General features: G+C 40.2%; 1 protein-coding gene across 1 annotated transcript in view; it reads left to right on the top strand.

Annotated features, from left to right (window-relative positions):
• The window catches only part of LOC122558545 (Y+L amino acid transporter 2-like), a 93,102-nt gene that overhangs the window by 27,029 nt on the left and 52,740 nt on the right, over nt 1-13,333 (top strand). Inside the window, exons 2-3 of the mRNA XM_043707254.1 lie at nt 820-945; nt 5,306-5,450. Of these exons, the coding sequence (XP_043563189.1) occupies nt 820-945; nt 5,306-5,450 (271 nt within the window). The remainder of the gene's footprint in view (nt 1-819; nt 946-5,305; nt 5,451-13,333) is intronic.

Raw genomic sequence — 13,333 nt, 5'->3', positions numbered from 1 at the left:
AGGTGGTGCCATATGGGGCGACATTGTAAACTTTTCACTGTCACTGTATTCCTGTACTTGAGCACATGTGGCAATAAAACCAATTCTAACTCAGAAATAAGTTAATGAGTTAGCCCCAGAGAGAAAGTCAACTCTTCTCAATACCTCTACGATGAAATGTTGAGAAACAATCACCATTAGCAACTTTCTCGATTCATCAACATTAAGGCCCTTAAGTGGTCAATTACTGGCCACCTCAGGGCTTCAACTCACCACCTAACTGATATTCACCTTCCCAGCAAGCAAGGAGTTGGCTAGCTTCCTAACCATGAAATATTAGCAACCTGCCCCATGTGTGTGAGGGACTCCAACTGCCCCAACTTGGAGTCAAGCAGAGGCATAGATGGTGGGCTTCTGCCTTTGTCTCTGAACCCCACGATCCTCCTCTCCCACAACCTCCATGCCAGGGTAAGACAAAAAATGTTTTCTTGTCTTTAGGACAGCTTTTTTGTATGGTTTTCAGATCTTAATCAGCTGATTGGCAGGTGGCAGGTTCAGAAATTTTATTCTTGGGAGGTGACATGTTAGTCATTACTTAACAGAGTTGCCCTCACACTTAGAAATAACATGGAGAACTTCCAGCTATAGTATGAAATGGTTAACTCAATGATGAATTAATTATTCTATTCTGTTGAAATTATGATTGTGTAATGTAAACCAAATCTAAGTTAGCAAACTGGATATACTGAGACCAATAAATCAAGTGATAGCTTAAATATAAGTACATTTGAAATCCCAGCAGTTACTTCAATGTTACATCCTTGTACTTTTCACATGCAGGTCTGCTTACTTTTATAAACTGTGCCAATGTGAAATGGGCAACCAAAGTACAGGATGTACTTGTATTTACCAAATTGCTTGGCATTTGCATCATTATTATTACGGGATTGGTTAAACTCAGTCAAGGTAAGAGCTTTAAAAGAACTAAACCATTTAGCTTATTGTTCCATATATGTTTAATGCCACATAGTGGTCCTATGATCCATCGTCATCTAACAATTATTTGTTGAAAAAATGTTGTTATCAATTATTAAGGAAGTAATAGCAGCACATTTGGAAAATCATAATCTCATCAAGCAAAGTCATCATGGCTTAATGAAAGGAAAATCACGTCTGGCTAATTTTATTAGAGTTTTTCAAGGAAGTCTCAATGGGATGGATAGAGGGTAACCAGCAGATATGTTATATTTGAACTTCCAGAAGGCATGGGACAAGATACACAACAAAAGGTTAAGTCAAAAGATAAGACTAATGAGGTGGAGATAAGGGGTTCTTTTTTCAGGCAACCGGTAACTACTAGAATTCCATAGAGATCAGTGCAAGATTCACAACTGTTTACAATATGTATTAATGGTTTGGAGGAAGGAAGTGAATATACTGTAGCAAAATTTGCAGTTGACACACAAATAGGTGGAAAGCAAGTTGCGAGACAGATGCTAATAGTGTACAGAAAGATATTGATAGGTTAAGTGAGTGGAAAAATGTTTGCAAATGGAAGATAATGTAGGAAAATGTTCATTTTGAAAGGGAGAACAAAAGAACAGGATTATATTTAAATAGAGAGAAACCGCAGAAAGCTACAATGTGAAGGGATTAGGAGTAGAGTCATAGAATGATATAATATGGAAACAGACCCTTCAATCCAACGAGTCCATGCCGAACATAAGCTAGTGCCACCTGCCTGCTCCTGGCCCGTATCCCTCCAAACCTTTCCTATTCGTGTATCTCTTCAAATGTCTTTTAAACATTGTAATTGCACCTGCAACCATCACTTCCTTAAGAAACTAAGAAAGCCAGCACAAAGGTGCAGCATGTAATCAACAAGGCTCATGAAATGTTGGTCCTTATTTCAAGGGATTGGGAGCATAAAAGGAGGGAAGTCTTACTGCACCTGTACAATGTGTTGGTGAGACCTCATCTGGAGTCCTGTGAGCAATTTGGGATCCTGCTTTAAGGAAACATAATAGTTCAATTGAAGTAGTTCAGAGAAGGTTTCACCTGGATTGTTTTGTCAAATATGCACATCTTATACACATTTAATGTTTTAATGTATTAGTCCTCGATGTTAACTATATGCTCAACTTAGTGTCACTTACAAATTGTGAAATTGTACTTCGTGAGCCATGGATCAGTTGGTAGCACTTGCAACTTTGTCAGACCATTGAGTGTTCTTTTGAACGTGGGATTTGAACATGACGAAAACACACCCTGATGGTTCATACTGAAGGAATTCTGTGCAGTTGGGAGCACTGTCTTTTTGATAGGGTGTCGATTTGAGTAAAGTCAAGTAAAGAAGAGTAGGTCATTTTGCCCCACAGGATTGTTCCATCATTCAGTTAAATCATGACTGATCTGTGATCCAATTCCATAAACCTGCTTTTGTTCCATATCCCTCAATAATCTGGTGAACAAAAATCTCAACAACCTTACATTAAAATAACTAATAAATAGAACATCAATTGCCATTTGCAGAAATTACCGTTTTTGTGTGTTGAAGTATTTTCTGATTTACAAGACTTGTCAACATCCTCAGATCAAAGGACAATTGACAGTTTTGGTCCTGAAAGGTCTGTCTCCAATTTTTAGACTATGCCTCATTGTTGTAGACTCACCAACCATGATTACATCCACCCTATTCAAGGAATATTGTAATTAAATCAGTCTTTAACTTTCTGAGTTCCATGGAGTATGACAATAGTTTGTGCAGCGGAGTCCAAGATATCATTCTGATATGGTTATGCTGTACATCCCCTGACTAATACAGTCGATTCTGTCATAACACGTGTTTCTTCAACGCGAATTGGCTTTAACACAACTGAAGAATTTAGGCCATTATTTGTAGAACATGAATTTTATTTTCCTTACTTGTAATGACTATAACACAATTCCAGCCCCATCAGCTTAAATAACGCGGGTACTGTAAATTTTCTTGTAATGCGAGATCGCACATGAACAGGATTATCATGTTATATCAGAACCAACTGTATATCTATTCCTCTTAAGATGTGGTGCCCAGAAAGTCTCTCCGTGCCAGGGATGTGTTCTAATCAGGGCTTTGTGCAACTGAAGTAACTTGTAGATTATTTTATTTGCAACACTTTATGAAATGTTATGAAATGTTTCTGGGCATTGTTTAATATCCATCATAGAGAAAATGCAAATCTGTTATTAAGATGTATTAGCAGGATATTTAGGAAATCATCATGCAATCAATCTAGTTTTTCTGAATCTGAAGTGTTTGACTAATTTATAGTTGAGGGGAGGCGAGTAACAATGTTAATGTTATGGAGTAATGTTGTAAAGATATGGGCTTAAATTCCATCAACTGCTGAATTTGGTTAATAAATCTGAAATTAAAATTTAGTTTTATGGTATCATAAAACCATAATTGATGGAATATTAGTTGCTATTGAGATTTTAAAATCTATCAATCTTTGTGGACTGAAACATTTCTTGATTTACCTGAGTAGACAGCATCCTCAAATAGAAGGATTGTCATAGAAATCTATTTGATTCACTGATGTTCATTAAGGAAGGAATCTGTTCTCCATAACTAATTTGTCCTCCTGTAACTCCAGACCCACAAATACCCTCCAAACTGGCATAACAAGCTCATTACATTGCTGCAAAGAGTAAAATAGTTAACCTGGTGAAGTGAGAGTCAAATCAATGTAATATCTGACAAAGGAGGGCATCAAAAAATCCTAACAAAACTGGAATCAATAGGTTCTGTGCAAAACACTCCATACCTAGCACAAAGAAAGGTGGTTATAGTTGTTGCCTCAGGACCTTATTGCAGGAGGTCCTCAAGGTAGTCACCTGGACCCAACTATTTTCAGTTGCTTTATCAATGACCTGAATTCTGTCATAAGGTCAGAATTCCAAGTGCTCACTGCTGAATCTGAAAATAATATAGTGTTCAGCAACATTCTTTACTGCTGAGATTCTGAACCAGTTCATGGCCATATGCAGCAAGACCCGGACATTTAGGCTGTTAAGTGACAAGTAACTTCCGTGCTAGAAGAAAATGACCATCTCCAACGAGAGAAACCTTAACCGTCATCCCTTGACATTTGATAGCATTACTATTATTGAATCCCTCACAATCCCTGTGGATTAGCATTCATCAAAAACTGAATTGATCAGCCATATAAATATATACAATGGCAGGTCAGAGTCTAGGAATTGTGCAATGAGTAACTCACCTCCTGTTTTCCCAATGCCTGATCAAAATATACAAGGGACAAGTCAGGAGTGGGATGGAATGCTGTCCACTTGCTTGGACGATTGCAGCAACAGTCAAGTGGTTTGGTGTCATCCAAGATAAAGAAGCCTGTTGGTTGGCACCCACCCTTCAACATTCACACTCTAGATCACTAAAGCACAGGAGCAGTAGTGATTACCATCTTTAGGACAAATTGTAGTAACTCACCAAGGATCCTCTGACAACACCTTCCAAACCCATGATCGTTATAATCTAGAAGAACTAGGCAGCAGCAGATGCATTGGAGCACCACAATCTACAATTTCCCCTCCAATCCACATACCATCCTGCCTTGGAATTATATCATGACCAACTCACTACCATGTTCTCAAAGGCAGCTAGAGACTGGCAATAAATGCTAGTCAGCCACCGAAGTCCACATCCCACAAATGAATAACAAAAATATCACTATTCCTTTATTTTCACTGAATAAGAATCCCAGAACTCACTTCCTAAGAGAATAGTTAGTGACCTGCAGTGATTCAAGATAGCTCACCATCACCCTCTCCAGGGCAATTACAGATGGGCAATAAATGCTACCAAATGCTTTCAAAATCCATATCCCATGAATGAAGAAAATAAATACTTGCTGCATGTATGCTAATTTTTAATTACTCATGAATAAGGACTCCCAGTTCCCTTTGGACACATACACTTCCCAAAATCTTAGCTTTTAAGAAATACTCTGTCTTTGTTTTTCTGTCTAAGTGAATTACTTCACATTTATTCATTTTTTCCTCTCCCATTTTCTAGCTCAATCAGAGCCTATTCAAATTCTCTTGAAGACCTCTTATTGTATCTTCCTCACAACTTACGTTCCCACACTGTATGGTATCAACAGCAAATTTGTAAATATTACAACTAGTTCTTGCAGCAAATTAATTTATAGATATAATTTATATAATTTTAGATCATCAGCATGGAGACTTTCTGTTGTTTCTCTGCAGCATTGAAAAATGTGAAAAGTTCTCCCAAAATTTATTGCTTGTTCCTTTCTTACAGAAGAATATTCTAACCTTGATTCTGCATTTCAAGGCTCTACATATGATGCTGATAAGATATCCCTTGCAATATATTTTGTGCTGTTCGCCTACTCTGGTTGGGACTCACTTAACCACATAACAGAAGAGGTTCTTGATTGTGAGAGGTAGGTCCACACAGTGCATAATGTCTGTATTTGTACAATGGAATTCCAGTGATATGCACATTGCCCAAATGTAAACAATGATTACTCTTTGTCAGAGATCAATATAGTGTTTTTGAAAGCTCTTCTTAAGATTTTCCTGAGTGCTACTTTTGAATTTTTGGAGGTCACGTTTTGATTTTTATGTTTGTTACAGTCAAGTGAGCAACTATAGGATGATTTCCCTTTCTTCCACTTTTAAAAAGTCCAAAAGTCAATTTATTTTTCATTTTTGTGATGATAACTGGAAATATTGCAGGTTTGAGGATTCTTTTTAGTTCATTGAAAGCAATGGAGGTTGGAGGTTTCTGACATTTAATTCACAGTAATTTAGTCATAACAACAGTATGTTTCTGGCTTGGGTCCTATAACTCAGTAGGAAAGATGTGGAGGAGCCAGTGTTGGACTAGGATGGACAAAAGAAAATCACACAAAACCGGGTTATAGTTTGGAAACACTAGCTTCCAGAGCACTGGTCCTTCATCAGGTGGTTGTGCACCACATTTGTGGAGTTATTGACCCAGACCTGACTGGAAGATGGTCAATGCCGAAACATAGACTGGAGTTGCATGTTAGGACTATGCATTAGTCCCAGCATAACTGACTCTGAACGAACTAATCATGAAGATTAAATTTCCAATGGCAATTACCCATTGAACACGTCTCCAATTTTGAATTAGAGCTGGATGGTTCTAACTGACTTACCTGAAAAGGGAGCCAGAAAAAGTTATAGTCCTTAAAATTTGCTTTCACTTCTGGCTAGCTTTAAAACTGCCACCCCCTCCCTGAACCATAACCTTCACAGACACCAGATTTCACATCAAACAATGGAACCAAGCCTCCCCAACTTCCTATTGACTGCTACCCCTCCACTTCAGATCTTCGATCACTTGGACTTTAATCCCAAATCCCCCAGTTCCGAAGAGCAATTGTTCATTAACCCTTAATCCTGTTTTTCTCACCACATATGCTGCCAAACTTGCAGAGTTTTTCCAGCACTCTGTTTTTACTTCCAATATCAGCAACTGCAGAATTTTGCTTTAATTTGTCTGGTCAACGTTATTGGCTAATCTGGGTTGGAAATAGGGATTCTGACTGGGATCAAAATATTTGTACCGTAATAAATATATCTTCATTTCTAGAATAAAAATCTTTATGACTAGACACTGGTAACCTATTGGGAATTAGTGTCATGTTTGCAGCCCCTTGTAAAGATGAATTGCAAGGAATTTGCACAACCAAACATTTTTTGGTTTTGATCTGTCACCTTAAAGTTTATATCCTATCAGTGCTTCTGTTGAAAGTGAGTGCTGACAAACCTATCAGAAAATTGGCTTCCAGAGGTGCAAACAGGGAATGAATAAATTAATTCTGCAGCACCAAGTTCGCCATTAAATAATTAATGGTTTTATATAATTTCACATTTCAATTTTTTTTCCAAACTAATATCTCATTATGCTTTGATGAGACACAGATTGGAACCCCTTAGAAGTAACCCATTCATATTAAAGATACATACTACTTTATAAGGACGATTAACTCACTAACAGTACCTCCCAATGGTACTTTAAATGGTTTCTTTAAAGGGGATAGAATGTATGCACACAAATATAGAAATGTTGGCTGTCCAAAATATCTCTAATAAATTTTCCTAAACCACTAAACCAGCTGAAGCTATTCCTGTTCCTTCTTCAAGTGCCGTATGTTAAGATTGGGCTGGCGATCATGAACTCCCAATGGATTATGCCGTGATTGTTCTTGGTACTAACTGCAGTGGTTTTCAGTGGCTTATTGCAATATGGCTACACAGGAAATCCTCCTGCTTTTGCTTGCTATCAAACCTGTTGGAAGGATTTACAGGCTGGTACTCAACCACCTGTCCACATTCGGTTCCAGAGATGTGGATTGTCCCACTTATCTACAAGACTACCTTTACTATATTTAAGTTATAGCTTTGAATTCAATAGTTAATGTTATCTTCAAAGGAAAAACACTCTCTGAACAGAAGTTTACTGAGTCTATGCAAACTAATACATTACAGAGTGAAAATAGACAAGGCTGTGACATATTACTGTAATATATTTATTGTGCTGCCAGTAATGATGGCACTCTGATGATTGAAGCAATGAGTTATAGAAACATTCGTGCTCTCCTTGGTGTATTTGACAATACTGATAATGATCAAAACCTCACTCAATAATTTCGGACAAAGTGAGGACTGCAGATGCTGGCGATCAGACTTGAAGAGTATGGTGCTGGCAAAGCACAGCTGGTCAGGCAGCATCTGAGGAGCAGGAGATTCAACATTTCAAGCACAGGCCCTTCATCAGGAATGAGGCTTGTGGCCCAAGGAAGCTGAAAGATAAATGGGAGGGGGTTGGTGCTGAGCAGAAGGTAGCTGGGAATGTGATAGGTAAATGAAGGTGGGGGTGAAGGTGGTACGTCGGAGAAGAGGGTGGAGCGGTTAGATGGGAAGGATAATGGACGATGCAAAGTGGCCGAGTAGAGGCTGATAACCAAGTTCGGTACCCTTGGGGATGGCCTCAATTGGAACCTTGGGTTCATGTCACACTACAGGTGACCCCACTGCACTACACACTCTCTAACACACATGCACACAAACACACACACACAGATCTATACACTCACGCAGACCCTCTCTCATACACAAGCTGTCTCTCACACGCTCACACATACGTACCCCCCACACTCTCATCCACACACGCGCACCCTCACAGATGTATACCCCTTTACACACACACATACACATACACACACTCTCTCACAGGCATTCACACCCCTCCCACCCACACACACACCCCACATGCACACACACAACACACATATAAATTTATGGGGGGATTTTGTATTTGCAGAATTACATTTTATTTTGCTCAAAAATTGCATGAATCCATTTAAGAGACTGTAAAGCCCTTTTTTAGAAATAGAATTGGTCTGAACATTGGGACACAGACAGAGAGATGTTAAGCTCACACCTTCAATGCATTATCTGAACTGACATGGTACCTATTGTTAAAGTTCACTTGAGAATGTAACTTTAAAAACAGTTCTGGGATTTACATATGAAAGAACTGAAGCCAACATGGTCATTCTAAAAGATGAGAAACCGAACAAACAATCCAAGATTCTGGGTAATCCAAGGTGGAGTACAAGAAAAATTTCTGGCTGTTATAGACTGCTCCTTTTTTGAGGTATTTTAGGTGTTGGAGGTGATTTCTTTGAATTCCAGGAGCAGCAACTACTGTTTTATATGCATTGTTTTGGAACTTTGGAGAAAAGAAAAGTCAAAACTACAGCACTTTTAAAAGGGAGAGGAACAGACAAAGGCAGCACATGGTCAGGTCAATGCAGAAGAGAGAGAGAGAAAGAAAGAGAGCGAGAGAAAGAAACCCACACTGCTAACTTCACAGCAATGAACCTGCGCAGTTACTGCCTTTGCTGTTGAATTCATGTTTTGCTGGACATCGGAGTGCATCTAGGAAAATTAACAAGCAGTATAATTCACAACTGATTTTGGAGAAACCTGTTTGGGAGAGGTCACAGTACAGAAAAGAAAAGTGAATAGTTTTAAATATAGCCTTGCCGTAAATCTACCGCGGTGAGTAGAGTGGGTTCTTTCTTGATTATATGTTTTATTGAGATATGTCTCTTGATTAAATTTAAAAATATAAGCCATAAATATTAAGTTAGCCTGGAGCAGTGTTTTGTAGAGGAATAATTCGGTGCTATTTTCTGCATCTACAGATTGGAAGAAGCAAAAATAGCCCTTAGTAGAGTGATATGTTTAGGGAGACCTTATGTGTTACTGAGGATTATTTCTGCAATAAATGCCATTGGTTGTAAATTCTATCAGATCGAATGGACCGGTTGGAGAGACAGTTAGAGGCAATGAGGAATTTACAAGAGCAAAGGAGTGTGATGGATGGCAGTTATAGGAAGGGAGAAAAGCCACTGATACAGTCACATAGATGGGTTAATTCCAGGAAAGGTAAGAGAGGTAGGCAGATAGTGCAGGAGTCTTCTGTGGCTATCCCCATTTCAAACAAGTATGCAGTTTTGGAAAACGTAGAGGGCTGATGAATTCTCAGGGGAATGTAGCACAACAGCCAAGTTTCTAGTATCGAGACTGGCTCTAATGCAATGAGGGTTACATCGGGTTCCAAGAGATCAATTGTGTTAGGTGACTCTCTAGTCTGAGGCACAGACAGCTGTTTCTGTGGCCAGCAGCGAAAAATCACAATGGTGTGTTGCCTCCCTGGTGACAGGATCAAGGATGTCTCAGAGGGTGTAGAATGATCTCAAGGGGGAGAGGAACCAGCAGGAGGTCATTGTCCACATTGGAACCAACAACATAGGAATAGAAAAGGATGAGGTTCTGAAGGGAGATTACAGAGAGTTAGGAATTTAAAAAGGAGGTCCGCAAGTGTAGTAATATCTGGATTACTCCCGGTGCCAAGCGCTAATGAGCAAAGGAAGAGGAGGATAGAGCAGATAAATGCATGGCTGAGGAGCTGGTGTATGGGAGAAGGATTCACATTTTTGGATCATTGGAATCTCTCCTGGGGTAGAAGTGCCCTGTACAAGAAGGACAGATTGCACCTGAATTAGAAAGGGACTAATATACTGGCAGGGAGATTTGCCAGAGCTGCTTAGGAGGATTTAAACTAGTAAGGTGGTTGGGGGGACAGGGGGTGGAAGCGTGCAGGGAGATAGTGAGGAAAGAGATCAATCTGAGAATGGTACAGACGAGAAGAGAAGTGAGTAAAACAGTCAATGCAGGTGGGGACAAAGCAGAGAACAAGTTAGGACTGATAAACTGCATTTATTTCAATTCAAGAGGCCTAACAAGGCAGGCAGATGATCTCACGGCATGGTTAGGAACATGGGACTGGGATATCATAGCAATTACAGAAACGTGATTCAAGGATGGACAGAACTGGCAACTTAATGTTCCAGGATACAAATGCTACAGGAAGGACAGAAAGGGAGGCAAGAGTGGAGGGGGAGTGCCATTTTGATAAGGGATAGCATTACAGCTGTACTGAGGGAGGATATTCCCTGAAATACATCCAGGGATGTTATTTGGGTGGCATTGAGAAATAAGAAAGGGATGATCACCTTATTGGGATTATATTATAGACCCTCTAATAGTCAGAGGGAAATTGAGAAACAGATTTGTAAGGATATCTCAGTTATCTGTAAGAATAATAGGGTGGTTATGGTAGGGGATTTTAACTTTCCAAACATAGACTGGGACTGCCATAGTGTTAAGGGTGTACAAGAACATTTTCTGATTCAATATGTGGATGTACCTAATAGAGAGGGTGCAAAGCTTGACCAACACTTGGGAAGTAAGACAGGGCAGGTGACTAAGGTATTTGCAGGGAAGCACTTTGGGGCTAGTGACCATAATTCTAATAGTTCTAAAATAGTGATGGAAAAGGATAGAATGGATCTAAAAGTTGAAGTTCTAAATTGGAGGAAGGCTAATTTTGATGGTGTTAGGCAAGAACTTTCAAAAGCTGATTGGTAGCAGATGTTTGCAGATAAAGAGATGGCTGGAAAATGGGATACCTTCAGAAATGAGATACGAAGAGTCCAGAGACAGTTTATTCCTGTTAGGGTGAAAGGAATGGCTGGTAGGTGTCAGGAATGCTAGATGACTAGAGAAATTGAGGGTTTGGTTAAGAAAAAGAAGGAAGCATATGTCAGGTCTAGACAGGATAGATGGAGTGAATCCTTAGAAGAGAATAAAGGCAGTAGGTGTATACTTAAAAGAGAAATCAGGAAAGCAAAAAGGGGACATGAGATAGCTTTGGCAAATAGTGTTAAGGAAAATCCAAAGGATTTTTACATGTACATTAAGGACAAAAGGGTAATTAGGGAGAAATGCATAAAAGTGGATAAATCCCCGGGACTTGATCAGCTGTACTCGAGAACTCTGTGGGAAGCTAGGGAAGTGATTGCTGGGCCCCTTGCTGAGATATTTATATCATCAATAGTCATAGATGAGGTGCCGGAAGACTGGAGGTTGGCTAACATGGTGCCACTATTTTAAAAAGGTGGTAAGGACAAGCCAGGGAACTATAGACCAGTGAGCCTGACGTCGGTGGTGGGCAAATTGTTGGGGGGGGGGGGGGGAGTCCTGAGGGACATGATATACATATATTTGGAAAGGCAAGGACTGATTAGGGACAGTCAACATGGCTTTGTGCCTGGGAAATAATTTCTCATGAACTCTTTTTTAGATTGGATTCCCTACAGAATGGAACAGGTCCTTTGGCCCAACAAGTCCGCACCAACCCTCCGAAGAGTAACCCACCCACACACATTCCCCTACCCTATATTTACCCTGACTAATGCACCTAACACGATGGGCAATTTAGCATGGCCAATTCACCTGACCCGCACATTTTTGGATTGTGGGAGGAAAGCAACGCAGACACGGAGAGAATGTGCAAACTCCACCTAGACAGTCGCCCGCGATGGGAATTGAACCCAGGTCCCTGGCACTGTGAGGCAGCAGTGCTAACCACTGAGCCACCGTGCCGCCCATAAAAAAAACTTGATTGAGTTTTTTGAAGAAGTAAGAAGGAAGATTGATGAGGGCAGAGCGGTGGAGGCGATCTATATGGAGTTCAGTAAGGCATCCGACAAGGTTCCCCATAGGACACTAGTTCACAAGGTTGGATCTCATGGAATACAGGGAGAACTATCCATTTGAATACAGAACTGACTCGAAGGGTGGAAAACAGAGAGTGGTGGTGGAATGTTGTTTTTCAGACTGGAGGCCTGTGACCAGTGGAGCGCCACAAGGATCGGTGATGGGTCCACTGCTTTTCATCATTTATATAAATGATTTGGATGTGAGCATAAGGGTATAGTTAGTAAATTTGCAGATGACACCAAAATTGGAGGTGTGTTGGACAGAGAAGAAGGTTACCTCAGATTACAACAGGATCTTGATCAGATGTGCCAATGGGCTGAGGAGTAGCAGGTGGAGTTTAATTTTGATTAGTGTGAGGTGCTGCACTTTGGGAAAGCAAATCAAAGCAGGACTTATACACTTAATGGTAAGGTCCTAGGGAGTGTTGCTGAGACCTTAGAGTACCGATTCATAGCTCCTTGAAAGTAGAGTCGCAGGTAGATAGGATAGCGAAGAAGTCGTTTGGTACGCTTTCCTTTATTGGGTCAGAATATTGAGTACAGGAATTGGGAGGTCATGTTTGAATTGAATTGAATTTATTGTCGCTTGTACCGAGGTACAATGAAAAGCTTTGCCTTACGAGCAATACAGACAGACCACAGAGTTAAGTAGCCTAGATTAGTAAATAATAGGTAAACAGTGGCAAAAACAAAAACACAGGTACAGGCAAATGTTAAGAGTTTGTGAGTCTATTCAGTATTTTAACAACAGTCGGGTAGAAACTATTTCGAAACCAGCTGGTGCGTATGTTTAAGCCTCTGTACCTCCTCCCCGATGGTAGATGTTGTAGATAAACATTGCCAGAGTGGGATGAATTTTTGAGAATGCTGGTGGCCGTTTCTTGACAGCAGGCCTAGTAGATGGATTCTATAGATGGGAGGTTGGCCTTTGTGATTGTCCAGGCCGAGTTCACCACTCTCTGTAACTGTCTCCGATCTTGAGTGGTACAATTGCCATACCAGGTAGTGATACATTCAGACAGAATGCTTTCGATGGCGCACCTATAAAAGTTGGCAAGGGTATTCACCATCATGCCAAATTTCCTCAGCTGCCTGAGGAAGATCTTGCAAGGGTTAGGGGATTTGAGCTTTTGGGAGAGTTTGAATCGGCTGGGGCTATT

Source organism: Chiloscyllium plagiosum, chromosome 17, assembly GCF_004010195.1.
Source record: "Chiloscyllium plagiosum isolate BGI_BamShark_2017 chromosome 17, ASM401019v2, whole genome shotgun sequence".
NCBI classification, from domain to species: domain Eukaryota; kingdom Metazoa; phylum Chordata; class Chondrichthyes; order Orectolobiformes; family Hemiscylliidae; genus Chiloscyllium; species Chiloscyllium plagiosum.
Note: the sequence above shows the minus strand (reverse complement) of the source record. Positions and strands in the feature narration are given on the sequence as shown.